Source organism: Plecotus auritus (genome assembly GCF_963455305.1).
Source record: "Plecotus auritus genome assembly, chromosome: 7".
Classification (NCBI taxonomy): domain Eukaryota; kingdom Metazoa; phylum Chordata; class Mammalia; order Chiroptera; family Vespertilionidae; genus Plecotus; species Plecotus auritus.
Window position 1 is genome coordinate 172,820,539 of NC_137774.1, and position 18,470 is coordinate 172,839,008.

The 18,470-nt window shown below is 53.0% G+C and overlaps 1 protein-coding gene across 1 annotated transcript; it reads left to right on the top strand.

The window, feature by feature from the left end:
* Positions 1-448: 448 nt before the first annotated feature.
* Positions 449-16,905, top strand: CAPSL (calcyphosine like). Its single transcript, XM_080678059.1, has 5 exons — positions 449-530; positions 8,764-8,900; positions 12,313-12,490; positions 12,782-12,991; positions 16,714-16,905. The coding sequence occupies exons 2-5, from the start codon at positions 8,764-8,766 to the stop codon at positions 16,813-16,815; spliced, it is 627 nt and encodes a 208-aa protein (XP_080534185.1). The 5' UTR covers positions 449-530; the 3' UTR covers positions 16,816-16,905.
* Positions 16,906-18,470: the final 1,565 nt, after the last annotated feature.

Below are 18,470 nucleotides of genomic sequence, written 5' to 3' on the forward strand. Positions count from 1 at the left end.
GTCCCTGTAACTCACCTGCCCGCTCCCCCCCCCCCCCCTCGTGTGCTGCTTTAAGTGTCACCTGATGATGACACAGCCTGGCAGTGAGCCCTCCGGGGACAACAGGAGCCAGGAAGGGGGTGCCTAAGAGCAGTCAGAGAATTTGCTGAACGTTCTCTTATAAAACACGGGAGGCAAGTTCCAGTGCCTTTCTAGAAACCAAACAGTTGCCAGGGAAGCTTCCCACTGGCTTTTCTCTTAGGGCAAACAGGCTTCCACAGCCCCTGGATTTCCTAGGCAACCACACTGTAAACTTGAGAAAAGGCCAGGCCCGGCGAGGGATTGACAGAGAGCTTAGCCAATCAGGCTGTGGGTCTGCCGCAGGTATTCCTAGCCATCCAATTGGCAGGGAGAGGGCAGGCCAGGAGGTGTGAGGATAGGTAAGAGGGAGGAGGCGAAGGGGAGGGGAGGGGCTTGTCTTCCAGATGCAGGAGGCAGAGCGTCCATAGTTTCAGTTCCAAGCAACTGGTGGCAACAGGTTAGCATCTAAGGTAAATCAACGTTTACAAATTTATTATGTTGATTTAATCACTTTTATTTTGTTTTGGCTAAATAATAATAATTAACAATAATAATAATAATGAGAAGATAGATGGTACTTTCCAAAGAGAAACTCTAAGGGTTGATGCGAGCTCTTGGCGGCCACATCTCTGGGAAGAGATGCTGAGATGCAGGGGTACAGTCATGCATTTCATTCGGGGAAGGGGAAGGAAATGAACACGGCTGAGCAGCCCCTTGCGGTGGGTCCTGGAGTGTGCAGTGTTTGGGGGAACTGCCGTAACCAGCCTGGGTGACCATTGATAAAACTGAGCTCAGGCAGGTTAAATGAGGGAGGGAGGGAGGGAGACTCACAGGGAAGAGTGAGAGAGAAGGTGTTGGAAAGGAGTGGTCAGAACGATGCAGGGAAGTGTCTAGAATAGAGGGGGCAGGAATGAGGCAAGCAATGGCTGTGATGACAATGCAGGCCCAGGAGTCTAGCAGTTCTCAAGGTCACCAGCACCTGTGGCTGGAGAACGACCCTGAGAGAGGGAAGGAGCTGGAGGCTGAATTTTGAGCTTACAGAGGAGACCAGCTTCGGCTGGTGACAAAATGCAAGAGACAGACGGTCTTGGGGAGGCCTGCGGAAAGGGGGAGCAGGGGAGGCCGGGAGAATCAAGGAGCCCCAGAACCTCGCCGCTGCGTAGCACCTCTTGATTTTTTCTGGAAGTTTCAGTTTAGAGCATGAAGGATGCAAACAGTTGACTGGGTTTCTAAGTGGCTGTAAAATAAACTTTCCACAGGCCAGTGACCCCAAAGGGAGCATTCCCAGGAACTGTAAAGTAGTTACACGCAGGCGATTGTGATGGTTCATGTTGCAGAAGCCAAATGGTAGTCAGAGCTGTGGCTCCCCACCACCTGCAGGGGGAGGACGAGGCTCAGTGGGGCTTGTCCTTGCTGCGGGTTTGGAACCCGAACAAAACGGGGCATTTGGAAACTACCTGCTGGGTTGGTTGGTTCTGAGAGTTTAGCCATGACACCTGCGAGCTCAGGACACGCTCCGTTCCTTGGTTCTCTTTCGGAAAACAAACCCAGCCGAGGCCGTGCGTCCTTCCTGCGGTTTAGACATTCTCTCGCTCTGCTTCTGTAAGACCTTCCACCTGCCTGGCTGCCTGACGCAGAACAGATTGCCAGTAATTTCTTGGGAAAACCCCCAGAGACCGAAGGCGGAGCCAAGGGGAGAGGGAGAGGGAGGGGAGGGCTATGAGGCAGCTCAGGCGGGAGACGCCCGGGGGAAGTGCGTGATGACAAGGGCCGGTCACCCCGGCCTCTGAGTTTGTTAAACCTGGGTCTGCGGCACGCTGTGCTGGTTGGTGGGTCCCTGAGAACCCCGTGAAGCAGTTCCTCTCGCTCTTTCGTAGCCAGAAACGCCGAGAGGCTCTAAATGTGGATAAAGTGCTCCAGGAAAAGAGGGGGCCGAACCTCTCCCCACCCTGGGGTGCTAGGTAGTCCACCCGGGCCAAGGTCAGTCCCCAGGGCCAACCCAAACACGGCAGGAGGGAGCGTGTGGCGACTGGAACCGTTAGGAAAACCTTTGGCTGCAGTAACAGTGGCCCCGACCAACAACGGAGTCAACAAATAGACGCTTATGTTCCTCCTGGGACAGGAGTGTGACCTTAGGCCGCTGGTTACACCGACTCAGCAGCTCAGAGGCGCGAGGCCTCTAAGTTGGTACCTGCGATTCCCCTGGCTCTTCCTCGTGGTTCTGTAAAGGCTGCCACAGCTCCAGACACTGCATTTTTGTTCAAGGCAGGAGGAGGCAAGGCGAGAGGAGCACTCGTCCCGGGCCCTCAGGACCCCCAGGTGACTCTTTTGGGGCCAGAACGGGAATGCACCGAAGAGATGAGGTTGGAATGACCTTTGGATCAGCCAGCTGGCAGTGTCTGGAACATGTTTGTAATTCAAAGTCAACACAATTAAAACACCCCTGAGGAGGGTAGACGCCTGACAGGGACCTTGGCCATCTCATTCACTGCTATGTGTGGCGCAGAGTAAGCATTCAATAAACCTGTATTGAATTTAGTACCAGGACTTGGGGAGGTACCTGGGGTAAAGTATTTAAGAAAACACTCCCTCTCAGGTTTGGGCGAGTGCAAGGCTGCCATGTGCACCATCTGGAGCTTGAGGGCCACCTCAAACATTGCGCCTCCGGCACCTGCCTTCCCACCCCTGGTTGAATGAATAATGTGAGATACCAAGAAGCTGTATGAAGTAAACACTTCTTAACAATGATATTCATGAAACGTTCTGCAGTTGGGCCGTATCGTAAACATTAAAATAAGGACTTAATTCATATTCCAAAGATCAGTGGGAAGAATAAAGGCTATGGGTCAGCAGAGATGTGCTCTGGGAATTACCTGCATATTGACACGGCTGAAACCTGAATTTTAAACATCCTAAGAAAACGCACTTTGGGGCAGAGGAAATTTAGGTCAGATGCCAGACTTCAATGACTTCTTATTTCCACAGTACGCTTATGTGGTAGATATAGACGACATCTAGCCACGCTTTAAATCTTATGGGGGAGTTGGCAAGCCACCCCAAAACCAAATCTTTCCTGTATTTATAAGTTGCAGAAACAGCTTTTGAAATGACGTTGGGAACAGAATAAACGAATAGAAGATCATCAGCACGGTAGCTTTGCGTTTAAGTTTAAAAACACACACATGTCACATCACTTTATTTAGCAACCCCCAAACTCTGGCTCCAAGAGGAAGAGACTAAGTGAAATTGCCCACGTCGCTCAGTCAGAGTCCACACAGCCCGGAGGTTTTGGAGACTCAAGCAAGGGCCCCGAGGTGGGGAGGGGGGGCATGTTTAGGATGTGTGGGCCCGTGGGTGTCAGGCTTTGCTTTGCGCTCATGCGCCCCACTTCTCTCTGCGGTAAAATCTTCCTGGCACGCCGGGTGGGCGGTCTCTTCCTTGAAGCCGGCCCTTTCCTTCTCATTTCACGGATCTTCTCTGAATCCCCTGAGCCATTTGCCGGCACGTTGGCCGAGCTGCCAAATGCAGCCCCTTGCAACTGGGTGTCAGTCCTGACTCGGCCCCTGCCTCGGGGCACATTCTCGGGCAAGTGGCCCAGGCTTTCGGGGTCCCTGTTGACATCCTGTAATAGGGCGTCAGTGTTGATAGAACCCACCCCATGAGGTGATGTGCTGAGGCTCCTGAGGGGGGCCACCCCGGCCCCAGGCTAGACTGACAGCAAGCCCCTCCCCTATGCGCCTTGACTGCACTGAGGACGGGCCCATCGCTCCCCTGTGCTGTCCCTTCCCAGGGACTTAGGGAGTGGCCCCGCTTTCCCTGGGGAGCGTGAGAATTGCAGTCACCGGGGGACGCTGCCCTGATGACCATGATTATAACGCCTGGCCTCGCCTTTGCCCTTTTTTATTATTGACTAGTGGCCCGGTGCACGAATTTCGTGCACATTAAAAGAGGATTAATTAGAGGAAATAATTTAATATTGCTATTTGCCCTTTCTCTGTAATAGAAGTGTGAGAGATGAAAGAAAATTAGTAAAATGTATATGAAAACTTTCCTCCTGTCAGAGTCTGGGGCACACCACAGGACCCAGAGTCAAGTCCCCGCCCACCCACATGCGCCTCAAAATCGCGTGAGACCCAGACCGGGCATCCCCCCGCCCCCCTCATTGGGATAGATCCAGACCTGGCTAGTCCCACCCTTGTCAAGCCCCGCCAGGCAGGGAACGCAGCCTCAGGTCCCCTGGCCCGGCGCCAGGATGTGGGGTGTGGCCTGAGGTCCCCCAGCCAAGACCGGGGTGGGGGGCATGGCCTGAGTTCCCCTGTCAAGCCCCGCCAAGCAGGGGGGGCACAGCCTCAGAGCCTCAGGTCCCCCCTGGGTGAGGGCCGTGGCCTGAGTTCCCCTGACCCAGCACTGGGGGTGCACCTTGAGGTCCCCTATCAAGCCCTGCCAGGCAGGGGGCGCAGCCTCAGGTCCCCTGGCTCAGTGCTGGGGCAGAGGGTGTGGCCTGAGGTCCCCCAGCCTGGTGCCGGGTTGGGGGTGTGGCCTGAAGTCCCCTGTCAAGCCCCACCTGGTGAGGACCATGGCCTGAGGTCCCCAGGCCTGGCACTGGGGTGGGGGAGCAGCCTGAGGTCCCCTAGCCCAGCACCAGGACGGGAAGCACACCTTGAGGTCCCCTGTTAAGCCCCGCCGGGTGGGGGGTGCAGCCTGAGATACCCTGTCAAGCCCTGCCAGCCTGAGGTCCCCTGTCAAGCCCCATGGGGGTGGGGGAGGGTGTAGCCTCAGGTCCCTGCTGATTGCTTGTTAAGGCTCCTTATGGGAACTTGGCCTCAGCTGTGGGTGCAGCCATCTTTATGATGGAGTGATGGTCAATTAGCATATTCCCTCTTTATTAGATAGGATATCAATAATTAGCATGACAATGGGAGCAGGTGGGCTTGATGAAGGCACCCTCATAGGGACACACACCTGTCCCTATGTCTCTTTGGGGGCCTCCAGCATCCTACAGCAGAAACCAGTACTCCCTTCCCCTGTCTGCGTCTCTCCTCCCCGACTCAGAGCTGGGACATCCTCGCCGCCCGCTGGGCTACGCTGAGCACTGGGCCCGAATATTTATTCCAGCGGGCCCTTTCTCAGGGGGAACTTCTGAAGGATCCCCCCGTTTTCATCCCCTACCATGTACTAATAGCTAACTATTGAACGGACTGGCGTCAGAAAAGGTGGCAGCCATTGCCTTCAAGTACAACATTTCAAGGACAACAAACTCCACTGAGTCTAAGTCAATATGTCAGTCTCACAGCCAGGTCCCAAGCAGAGAGAGAGAAAGAGGAAAACACCGCAGGTCTGGCCTTCCTGCGGGACAGTCCCTATGCGCAGGGTCAGGACGGCGCTGGCAGAGGCGGGGATCCTGTGGACTCGGATGCGAACTTCACTTGAGGCAAATCCATTTCCCGCCGCCGGGGCACGGGCGGGAGGCCCTCCAAGTGCAATCAGTAGCTACCTGCTCTTCTCATGGGCTTTCTCCTCTCCTCTCTCTAAAGAGCAGAAAGTTTTCTAAGATCACATGGTGCTTTTACAGCAACTCCAGGTCCCCTGCTATTGAAGTGGCTACTGCGATGGCACAGGCGATGCCTGAAAATGTGAGGGTGAAGCATTGCAAGGCCTGGCTGTGGGCCAATGGGCTCATGGCTTCCAGGCGGGGGGGGGGGGGGGGGGGGGGGCGGGCGAGGCCTTGGGAGAGACGGGACTGCTCTGCAGGTAGTTCTGACAGGCAGGGCTCTGTCATCCGCTCAATAGGGCACTTCCTCCCAGTGCATGCTGGCCCCGTCTATCTCAGCACCCCAAGCTGGGGCTGCAGAGGGCTGTTCAGGGACCTCCCCCCCCCCCCCCCCCCCCGCCCAGCCAGGTGGGCCTGCTCTCCCTCCTCAGTGGGTGGACAGGACTCACCTGTCTCCACTCCGTACCCAGGTGCTTGCAGTGCCTTCCTGATTCCTAATTGTGCCCCCCCCCCCCCGCCGCCCTCCCTGCTCTTCCACAGACCAGCCCTCCTCCGCACTCACCACACCTGCTTCAGCACCTTCATGCAGCTGTCTTTTCCTGAAAGAGAAAACTGGGGTGTAGGGTCAGAGAACCCAACGTGGGAGGGTTCTTCAGAGGGCAGAGTGAGAGGTTTCCTTTGGATTTGGCATCAGAGAGGATTTGGGGTGCTTTCTCTTTATGGATGTCTGAGGGGCGCCCTCTTTGGCCCTAAGACCGTCCTCTGTGTTGCAGGTTGTTGGCTGCAGACTCAACCCAGCATTGGGGACGCAGGGAGGCAGGGAGGGAGGCGATTAGAGTGTGTAATTCAGCTCATTGCCGCTAGGAGGCACCAAAGACAACCCAATAAAGTGCAGCCTGGAGTTTGTCCCCCCGCCCCCCTGTCAGTTTAACTCTGTCCCTGAATTCAGCAAGAGGACTCCCATCGACTGCTGAGAATCAGAAGACAAGCCTCCATGCTCTGTCAGATTTCCATTGTCCGACCCTCAGGGATCCTCCAAATCCAGGCTGAGAGCTTCGATAGTGGCAGGCGGCCGTGCCCAGGGCGGCGGGACCCAGGAGCCCTGGTGGCGATGGCCACAAAGTGTCCTTGGGCTTTGCTGCTGGTGCCTCCACCCAGCCTGTGCCCCCCATCTCCAGGCCTCTGCATTGCATTGCTCCGTGACTGTCCCTTCGCACCGGCCACGGAGTGGGGGGTGGGGTGGGGGTGGGGGTGGGCAGGAGCTCTGGATGCCACCCCTGGGCCCTCCCCGTCCTCGGATGGCGCGCTCAGGTCGCCCTGTCCTCTCTGTCCACACTGCCAGGCCTCCTTCCAGGCCGCAGGACCTCTCCCCCGACTGGCCCCGCCATTGTCACCAGAGTGGCCTCTCCTCTCCTACTGGCCAGCCCGCCTCCCCGTCCGTCCTCCACACGGCTTCCTGGGGCCCTTTTACGGGGCAGACTGAACCCCTCCTCCGAACCCGCTGGGGCTCCCTTTGCTCTGAGCACAGAACCCAAACTCCTGACCCGGTGTTCCAGGCTCTGTGTGATCTGCCCCGGCTCACCTGTCTCCAGCTTGCCCTTCCCACGTCCCTCCCCATCTCCACAACTCTCTCTCACCCAGCCCCCCCCTTCCCAGTCACACTAACACACTGGGGACCCCCGCTGGAGAGCGGCCCCTTTCTGTAGGATGAAAGCTGACCTCTCCTCCTCTGAGGGTCTTCAGAAGGCCCCACTCCCAGCTGGGTGGCCGCCCTTTCCCGACGTGTGGCAGCTAAGTAGTGGGGTGCGCCTCCCCCTCCTGCAGGCCCTTAGCACTGTCCCTCACTGCCTCTCCCGCCCCAGCACACAGCGCTGCCCCCGCCAAGCCTTTGCAGACACTGTGGGAGGAATGACCCCACAGCGCGCCTGGCCCCGGGGATGCGCAGGCGCGATGCCAACACCAGGGGGCGCTGCGGCCACGTGCATCGGATGGTCAGCATCTTCGCGCCTCACAGGGTCCAGCTAGATGGACTCTTGTGACCACACAGACCCCGGAGGCTCAGACAGGGCTTCGTGCAGGCAGGGAGGCTGTGTGCAGGCAGGGAGGCTGTGTGCACGCAGGGAGGCTGTGTGCAGTGCTGCGATCTCGGTGACACATGTGTTGGGACAGACTCCTGCCCTGGTGCCTGGTGCCTTCGTGCACGAGTCAGAACTAGAACCCGGGCCTCCCGGCTCCCAGCCCCGGATTTGCACTGTTGTGACGGTTCTCAGAACCCAGGCCACCTGCAGCAGCCTGTACATTGTTCAGGGACCCCAAAGAGCTGCAGCTTCGCCACACCCACCTCCATCCCACTTCTGCATGTTTAAAACAAGCGAAACAGGAGAAAAAAAAAAAGACAAATCTGTTTGTCTGGAGAGAGATGGTGTCTATTTACCTGTTTCTGTCCTGAGAACCTAGCCAGGTGTTAAATGGACACTAACCTGTTAGTCAAGGAAAACACACTAGTTGCTGGGAGGAACCAGTGTTGAGAATCTCAGTGAAGGCAGAAGCAATACCAATGAATGGTTGGACCAAAAAGGAGAAAATTATGTGGCGTCAAAGGAAACATGGAGAATTCCAAGTAAAAGAATAAAGCATAGCTCTAGCCAGTTTGGCTTGGTGGATAGAGCATCGGCCCCCAGACTGAAGGGTCCTGGGTTCAATTCTGGTCAAGGGCACGTACCTCGGTTGCAGGCTGGATCCCCAGCCCTGGTCAGGGCGCCTGTGGGAGGCAACCAATCTATGTGTCTCTCTCACCTCAATGTTTCTGTCTCTGTCTCTGCCCCTCCCTCCCACTCTATCTAAAAGTAAATGGAAAAATATCCTTGGGTGAGGATTCACAACAACAGCAAAAAAGAATACAGCCTGGAAGGTTGGCTCAAAAGGAGTTGAGAGAAAAGGGGCTGCACGTCATGGCGGTGGGAGGGCCTCAGAAAGATGAAAACATACGGAGGAATGGCCGCATGTTTGCAACTATTGTCCGGGTTGGAGAAATCAGATGTCCTCAGGACCAGAGCAGTAAGGAAGAAATATGCCAGGCACCCCTAACACGGGAAACCTGGGAGGTCTGAGAGTGTCCTTGGGAAGTGAGTGAGAGCAGGTGCTACAGATTTCCACCCAGAGGCTGGTGACAAGGCCCGCGCCCTGCTGATGTGCTGCGGCTTCCCTCTCAGATGGCGGGGACAGCGCGCCATGACCGAGAGATGGCGATCCAGGCCAAGAAAAAGCTCACCACGGCCACCGACCCCATCGAGAGGCTCCGGCTGCAGTGCCTGGCCCGGGGCTCCGCTGGCATCAAAGGACTTGGCAGGTAGGACCCAGGCCCCCCGGTGGCGGGGACCTGGAGGAGGAAGGCAGGCCACGGCCAGGCGAGGCGGACACTAGCGTGGCCTCGAGCAAGCCTCTTCTTCCTGGGCCCTCGGTTCCCGAAGCGTCAATGCCAAGGGTGGGAGAGTCAATCCCTTGGGACCGTGTTTGGTTCTTAGTCCCAGACTCGGCAAGGCCCACGTGTGCTCTGAGAAAGCGCAGCTGCCGGGAAACCGGAGGCCAAGGGAGATGCTTGGCCGGTGCTAGAGACCCCTGGCAGCAGGGAGAGACTCCCCGAAGCTGCAGCTGCGACCACAGGGGCTCGCAGGAGGGAGGAAGGGCAGTGACTTAGACAGCATGCGGAGTTTCGCTCTCAGGCAGTCCTGTCTCCTCACTTGCAGGGGCCCTGACGTCGCCCGTGGGCTGGTTAACAGCTCAGCGCCAGGGGGTCCCCAGCTCCGTAGGGCCTGGTCTCGGCCCTCTGGTAGAACGAGGAGTCCTGGGGACTGCGAAGCCCAGCGGGAAGGATGGCAAGCCCCGCTGATTGGTGCCTGCCCTGGGCACTGTGCACGTCCGGGGACTCCCAGGGGACTCCCGGGGACTCCCGGGGGAACGAGGCTCCCCAGGGCTGGTGACGAGTTTGGACTGGGGGGCCGAGAGTCACTGAACAGGGGGTCCCGCAGCGGGAGGATGCATGTCAGAAACGTGCAGGGCGTGAGGCGGGGAGGTGCAACCTCACACCTGGAGGCCGTGGGAGGCTTCACTTCCCACAGGTGCTGAGCGCCCCGAGTGTCCTTTTCAACAGCCCCACTTTCTCAGACTAAGCCCGGGTCTCTCAGAGCCCAGGCTGTGGGCCTAGGGACCCGGTGGCCGGCTGTCACAGTCCAATGGGAAACCCCGCCCGCTTCCCTTCAATGTCCTATCACTTCAACCTTGGCATCTTTCATCCCGGGTCCACCTCATTGTCCTTGGCACAGACCCCTCAGGACCACTACCCCCTCTTCCTCTCCTGGGCCATCCAGTCCCGGCCCTCCCGCTGCCACCGCCGTCTCCACCCCACACCGTACCAGCCCCTCCACCGAGGGCCAGTCCACGGTGAACAGGCACGGTCTCGTCCTTGGCCTTTGCTGGGCTGGGCCCTCTGCCCCTCCCCCTGTACTGGTCTTGCCCTTCCCTGAATCTTTCCTCAACTCAAGTGGAGGTCCCTCCCCCTTTTCCCTGTTGATGAGACGGGGTTATGGTTGTCTGGGACCACGGCATCCTATCAAGGATGCATGTTGTCAACCTAATTTCCCACTATTGGCGCTGACCTTGATCACCTCACCTGCCTGAGACAGTGTCTGTCCGGCTCGTCCAATGTGAAGTTGCTGCCCCTCCCTCTGCATATGGCGCTCTTTGGAAGGAAGTCTCTAGGTGAAGCCACTAAAATGTAGGCAGAGGGGGCTATGCCTTTCCTCCTCGAGGGCAGAGCGTGAACATAATCTACTTGGAATTCTTCTAGAAGAGAAACCTGTCTCTTCCCCCGCATTTATTTATTCAATCATTTTTATACCAGTATGGACTCATGGGTATTTATTTCATACTTTGGGTTGCAACCCAACACTACTGTATTTTATTGCTCAAATTATTCTAGTTTTATCTTAGGGGTTCTTTCTGTTGGCTCCTGGGCCCCATTGACATACCTCATCTACGTAGGGTTTTGTGTGTGTGTTTGGGGCACTTTCTTACTTTCTCGAACAAGATACTGAAGCTCATCTCACATATATTCTGCCCCCGTCTTCGAGTCAGCGGTTTCTCCAAGAAGCCCACTTCCGGTTGTTGGAGACTGGTATTAGACACCAAGGTCTGGGCTCCCGAGGTGCTTCTTGTTGCTGGCGTGTCCCTTCTAGGTCCTCTGAGCTGACCGAACAAGGAGACAGAAGTGTGTATATTAATCTATATTTCTATAAATGTTGTTATATGTAGTCACCTGTGCTTATGTCACACTTAATTGGAGCTCATGCGGATGTCTCCAACTCTAACCTGTTACCAGGTGAATCAGGTCATTCTGGTCTCCTCCCCTAACTTATATACCAGCCGTGGGCAAACTACGGCCCGCGGGCCGGATCCGGCTGTTCTATCCGGTTCTCTTGCTCTCCCCTCCGCTCCTTTACTTTGAATTTATAGTAGTTCACACCAACACTCCATCCATGCTTTTGTTCCGGCCCTCCGGTCCAGTTTAAGAACCCATGGTGGCCCTCGAGTCAAAAAGTTTGCCCACCCCTGTTATATACTCATCCCCTTTCCCACAGTGAGAAACCTGGGTCCCACCCCCTGCCATCCATTCACTTAATTGTTCAACTCCAATGAGCAGGACGCAGTCATTAGCTCGTCTCCACGGAAGCATCTTCATCAGCAGAGGAGAGTGCTGCGTGCCGTTCCTTGCCTCTTTAGTCTTACCGACTCGACTCCGTTCCAGAGTTGGTTACGTCGGCCCCTTCACCCACCCGCCCGGTAGTGAGCTTGTCTCACGCGTTCATAGTACAGTCAGAGTCACCGTCTAGCCCAGGGGTGGGCAAACTTTTTGACTCGAGGGCCACCATGGGTTCTTAAACTGGACCGGAGGGCCGGAACAAAAGCATGGATGGAGGGTTTGTGTGAACTAATATAAATTCAAAGTAAAGGAGCGGAGGGGAGAGCAAGAGAACCGGATAGAACAGCCGGATCCGGCCCGCGGGCCGTAGTTTGCCCACAGCTGGACCAGTTTGGTTCAGTGAATAGAGCGTTGGCCTGTGGACTGAAGGGTCCCAGGTTTGATTCCGGCCAAGGGCATGTACCTTGGTTGCGGGCACATCCCCAGTAGGAGGTGTGCAGGAGGCAGCTGATCGATGTTTCTCTCTCATCGATGTTTCTAGCTCTCTATCCTTCTCCCTTTCTCTCTGTAAAAAAAAGGAATAAAATATATTTTTTAAAAAAGATTCACTGTCTGGAATCCCCTGGCCTCCTAAGTAATTTTTAAAACCATACACATTACTGATTACTCTATGCATTGTACATTTTTATGGGCTTTAGCAAATGCGTAATGTCATGTATCCACCACGGTATGTCACACAGAGCGGTTTCATTGTGAAATCCCGCACGCTTCACCTATTTTGTTGCCTCCCCCACCTTTTGACTGTTTTTATAGTTTTGCCAGATTGCCATTTAATTGGAATTACACTGTACACTTCCCTCACAAAGCACTCTCTCTCTCTTTTTTTTTTTTTTTGCTTTTATGGAATGCCGGGAAGAGGCTGGCCAGTTTCGGGAGGAGGGTGCGGAGAAGAACCTAAGACTTTCGTATTTTACCTTGAAAAGCCCTGAGGGTGGTTTATTTTTAAGTCTCGTGCTCTGTGAGTTTTGAAAAAATTGTGTGTGTGTGTGTGTATTTTCTTCAGAGTGTTTCGAATCATGGATGACAATAATAACCGAACTCTTGATTTCAAAGAATTCGTGAAAGGGTTAAATGACTACGCGGTGGTCATGGAAAAGGAGGAGGCAGAGGAGCTTTTCCGGAGGTTCGATAAAGATGGAAGTGGAACAATAGACTTCAACGAGTTTCTTCTCACCTTGAGAGTAAGTGGCCCAGGAGCCAGCGTGTCTGGCGCGTGTGACTTTCACGAGGTCTGGGGTGGCGAGCGGGAGGTTTTGTTTTCAGAAGCAGTGAGTGCTCTGTGAAGGGGATGGGCGGGGGATGCAGAGCAGACTTAGGGACCTGGGGGGCGGTCACGTGCAAACCATGTCAGGGCACACAACTAACGAATTCCTCTAATTACACACCATGGAGAGGGATAGATGTTTTATCACGTGGGGTACAAAAGAGCTCATCTGCTTGTGTGTGTCTGTGTGCTTTTCCTACGTACCCAGCCTCCGATGTCCCGAGCCAGGAGAGAGGTGATTATGCAGGCGTTCCGCAAGTTAGACAAGACTGGAGACGGCGTCATCACCATTGAAGACCTCCGCGGGGTGTACAACGTGAAACACCATCCCAAGTACCAGAACGGAGACTGGTCTGAGGAACAAGTGTTCCGGAAATTTCTGGATAACTTCGATTCCCCCTATGACAGAGACGGATTGGTAAGTAAGAGCGTAATCCAAGTGGAATTTCTTCTGTCCAATTTGTGATTGTACATATATAGGAGATAGGCCCAAAGCCTTAAAAATACTCATATTACAGATGCTATAAATAGAAGCAAAACATCCTTAGTGAATACCTAGAAAGTTGAAGACTACAGGAGTAAGAAGTGTGTGTGTGTGGGTGTGTGTGTGTGTGTGGGTGAGTGTACATATATCAGTAGGGGATCTGCCCACAGCCAGTTACCCATCACCTGGAGAATGGGGTATTTGGATTAAACATTCCATTTCATGTTATCATATGTACTACACACAGCTAGACACTTTCCAACAAATTAGACGATAAAAAACATATTTAACTTCAAAATGACACCATAATTCAATATTTTGGGCTTTTCACAGGGCTTTTCAGGACATTGCTGTGTTTTACACACGTTCTCATTTGCTGTCACACTTTGCTCTGTGGGAATGCTATTTAAGGGAAGCTTTCAGTGAAAGGAATGCCAGATGACAGAATTTACTCTGATTTCCTCTTCAGTATGTTTTGCAATTAACTTGCATTTCTAAAGCGCAGTAAACTTAAAGCTAAGTGAAATAATCCCATCAGAGAAAGATAAGTACTATATGATTTCACTCATATGTGCAATCTAATTAACAGAAAACTAACAAACAAAACAGAAACAGACTCATAGACACAGAGAACAGACTGACAGCTGTCAGAGGGAAGCGGGGTGAGGAGTGTGGGTGAAAAAGGTGAAGGAATGAAGCCCCAAAACAACAACAAACAAAAACAAAACTCACAGACACAGACAACAATATGAGGACTGCCAGAGGACAAGAGGAGTGGGGCAGGTAGAAGAGGGTAAAGGGTGATAAATGGTGATGGAAGGAGATTTGACTTGAGGTGGTGAACACACAATACAATATACAGATGGTGTGTTGTAGAATTGTATACCTGAAACCTATTTATTAACAAACATTGCCCGAATGCATTCAATAAAAATGAATGAGAAAGAGAGAGAGAGAGAGAGAGAGAGAGAGAGGTACAAAAAGCAACCACTCCCTCTCCACTAACTCTTGTTTTCCAGTTACAAATGCATAGCTTGGTAGGTTCAGGAATTATATCTTTTCTTTTTTTATTTTTAAAATTGATTTGTGGAGAGAGAGATAGAGACATCGATGAGAGAGGAACATCATCTATGGGCTGCCTCCGGCACACCCCCTACTGGGGATCGAACCCGCAACCTGGGCATCGAACCCTGACCTCCTGGTTCCTGGGTCGATGCTCAACTGCTGAGCAACACTGGCTGGGCAGGAATTCTATCTTTATAATTACGTTTAGACTGAGACCCAAATGCTGTGAGTCTTATCCACAGCCATCAATGGACTTTGGGACCCAGAACCAGCTTTGCTCTTAGGGGACCTGAAGGCCATGGTGATGGGGGAAGGGCATTCTCTCCTGGGTTGATAGTCAGCTGGGCAGACCCCTGGGGAGGCCACCCCAACCCCTGTGCCACACAAGAAGGATTAGTGGGACAGTGGGCGGGAAGGAGAGATGGCGGTGACAGGAAGAGGAGACTGGCCTCCCCCTGCTGAAGGGACTTTCCCCCACCTTTTCCACGAAGCCTCCTGGGGACTCCTGTTAGCGGGTGAGCGGGATAGGAGCGAGCACTTTCTTGTCTTTCTACTGGATCTTCCTGCCAGGGACAGAGACATGTCTGTCCTCCATGCTAGACTGAGGGGATCGCAGGGGTAGATTGAAAAAAGTGTGTGCGGGGGGCGGGGGGGGGGGCGGTGCGTGTCCCAGATTCCATGGAGCAAATGCTTGGGGACAGAGATAGCAGAACTCTTTTGTTTTCTTCTAATATCGCTGCTCTTTGATCTGTGGAAAAATAGTCAACTGCCATTTCCCCAATTTAGCCCAACGCCACCTGGGATCCGGGGGTGCTCGCCTCCGTCCTGCAGGTGGTTCCTCCTTGTTGCCACGGGAAACCTCGCTGCCCTGGCCTCCAACCCAGTCAGCGCAGCCAGTTGTTGTGATTCAGCTGATTCAAGTTCCCACCCCTCTCCCTTTGACATTTGTCTTAGCGCGCATGGTAAGCTCATAAAGGTCACTGGGGTTTGCCGCAGTCTCAGCACTCACTGTCACCGACTCTGTGTTGGTACTCCATTCTGACTGTGCATGGTCATCATTCTTTTTTTCAATTAATGATGCAAATTCCTGGCCACACAGCAAAACGACAGAATCTGATTTTTTTTTTTGGGGGGGGGGGGTGGAGCTCAAGCAAGGATTGACAGTTGTGAGAAGTGCCCCAGATAACTCTTATTCACATTCATGTTTGCGATTCTTGCCTCTAGAAGATTCAGAAGTGCCTGTGTTTAATTACTGAACGTAATACACACACTGATCTCATTTAGCATAATTATGGGCCAGGGCGCCATTTATTGAGCACTTATTATCTGCTGGGCATCGTGTTAAGGGCTATGCAGGGATCGACTAGACAGAATGAAAATGTTTCCGAAAAGTGAGGTGTGATTTATAAACCTTTGTACGTTGAATCATATTTTAAACACACAAGGACCTGTCGAGGTCAAGGAACTCCAGGGTGAATTCTTTTATAAAGAGAACAATTAGCCCCTAATTTATCGTTTTCAAATTGAGTTGTTTTACACACTAAGACTTCTTATGGTGAAGTTATAGCTATCCTTGAAGCCAGTGCTCTCATTTATGCTTAAAAAAATATCGTTGGTATCCAAATAACAATTTAGGATAAGACAAGGAAGTTAGTGCCCTCCTTAGCCAAGATTGATGTTCAACTTGGTGAGCTTTTAATAATTTAGGCTCAGCTGTCACGTAGCATGAGGTCACTGGGGTTTGCCGCAGTCACAGAATGATGTCATAGGTCTTGCAGCCACACCCCACCCTCCACTATCGGGCAGCCTGGGCCCCGGAAGCCATTTGGATGGAGGCACAGAAGCCACCAAATACTGTGTGAAGCCGTCTGTCCTCACCCCCACTCTCCCCCTCAACCCCACCCTGACTGGGGGAAGACTTTCACTTCTTATTTTTTCAATATCTAGGTTTTGAAGTGTGCATGTATGAATGTTATATTCACTATAAATATTTTTGAAACTCTCTAAGGATAACATTAGCCTTTGAGGGACTGTGAGTCTATCTCCCATAGAAATTTTTTTCTCATAATTTTAGATACTTTAAGGATGTTACAGAGTGTATGTAGATAACCCGAATGTGTTTTATGATTTTCCTCACCAGGCTGGAATGGTTAACTCGAAATGGTTTCTTTCCCCACAGGACAGAACTAGACGTTTTGAAAGGTAAAACATTCCTCGCTCTGAAACAAGGGCCTGGGGGGTTGTTTCGGTGTGTCACAGAGAGACAGTATTAACTGCTGTTAAACACTCCCGATTCTTATTCTGAGTTTCAGGCTCACTTATCTGAACAGACGGGCTTCTGCTCATACAGAGAGAACCGGGATCTCACTTTCCATTCAGGCCACGGGTTTGAACATTTGCAAGACTTTCTTCCTCTCTCCCCATGCCTCCCCCCCCCCCCCCGCCCCTTTCACTTCACTTTGCTCTTAGCGTCTTAGAGCCACTCCCCAGCTCCTTGATGGAAACGTCCCTTTCATCGGCAGGTCCTGGAGATGGGCCCCGCGGAACGGGCGAAGCCAAGCTTTGTTTCTGTCTCTAACTCTCCCCTGCAGGTGACCCCCGAGGAGTTTATGAACTACTATGCAGGGGTGAGCGCATCCATCGACACCGATGTGTATTTCATCGTCATGATGAGAACCGCCTGGAAGCTCTAAATGTATGAACTGGGGGCCGGGGCCTGGGGCGCAGCCTCACGGCTCCAAGTGATTAAACATCAGCTCGAAACCAGGGTTATATTTGAGTTCAAGTTCATCCCACTGTTTCTTCCATGCCAACAGCGCGTTCTAGGGCAGAAACAGAGATATTAAGTAGTTAACTGCTCTGAAGTAGAAATGAGCTGAGATACAATCTGAAAAACTCCTAGAGCCAGGCTGGTATGTATAGGAGTCTAATCCACGTGAGGTGTGTTACTGGGCCAGTGATAAAAATGGGAATATTTGAATGATAACCCCACCCATGCACCCACAGCCTGTCTTCACCACCTTTCAGACGGTTCATTTCTAGGTGGGAGGATTTCTCTGTGTTGATGACTGTCCATGTTTAAGTGTTTGAGTCCCAATTTGGGGACCAGAAGGAGACCATGCTTTGCCCTCAATTTCTATAACCAAATCTTGCCTTTCTCTGACCACGGTGTAGGGAAGCCTCAGTTAGGGGTGTGGATTTAAAATGACATTTTGGGGTCATTGTAGAGGCTGGTGTGAGACGGGGTCGGGGTGTGTGTGGGGGGTGTGTTTCCCTGAGCAGCAAGGCCGGGACTGTTCTCAGTAATTCTGTGGTTGAAGTTCGAGGTTGCGCTGTGCTCTCCATGGTGGGGACGTGTCATCCTGTGAGCACGCAGACCGTGTCAGCGAGCCTGGGCCTGGAGTGATGTGTCTCCCTCCTCTCCTTGCTGTTGGCCAACAGCGTTGACGTTCCCACCAGCACAGGGAGGTGGGTGTGACACAGACTAGGGTCACAGCCCTGCTCCAAAGCAGACTGTCCCTCCTGACGCTGCGTGGCTCAAAGCATTCTCCTCCCGGCCCCACGCCTTGGCTTCCTGTCGTTGATGTGCCAGCAGCTCCCTGCGAAGTCCTCTGCGCAAAGGCAGCCTCAGCTCCTGGGAAGTAGAGGCTGAGCTACAGCCCTCGCTCTGTGCTGTGTCTGGGCCAGAGACAAGCACTGGCCAGCCCTCTGGCTACAGTGCTGGACGTAATGACCAGTCTAGCTTTTTTCCTCAGGGACCCCTCCCTTCTCTCTCCTCTTTCCCTGGTTTGGGGAGATGGATTGGGACAATGGTATTTCTTAAGATCTTATATCTTTAAGTGACTCTGGATTGAGGGTCTGAACATAACCGCCATGCTTTGTATCAGTTCACTTGTTTACTTTTTATTTCTCAGACTTAGAAGTTGAGATCGGGATATACATTGACCTAAAAATGGTGAATGTAGATGTTTTCAGAGGTGAACTATAGCAGTTACTAAGGGAGACCCTTCAATGACTTGGTTTGTTGTTGAGAAGCTAAACCAGCCGTGGGCAAACTACAGCCCAGGGGCCGGATCCGGCTGTTCTATCCGGTTCTCTTGCTCTCCCCTCTGATCCTTTACTTTGAATTTATATTAGTGTACACAAACACTCCATCCATGCTTTTGTTCCGGCCCTCCGGTCCAGTTTAAGAACCCATTGTGGTCCTGAAGTCAAAAAGTTTGCCCACCCCTGAGCTAAACCCTCACCCTCATCACAGGCTGAAAGAGGGACATTTTTCTTGAGGATGAAGAAGCGAGCTATTTTGGGTATTAATGACACAAGTCTGGGTTTCCACTGGATTGATCAT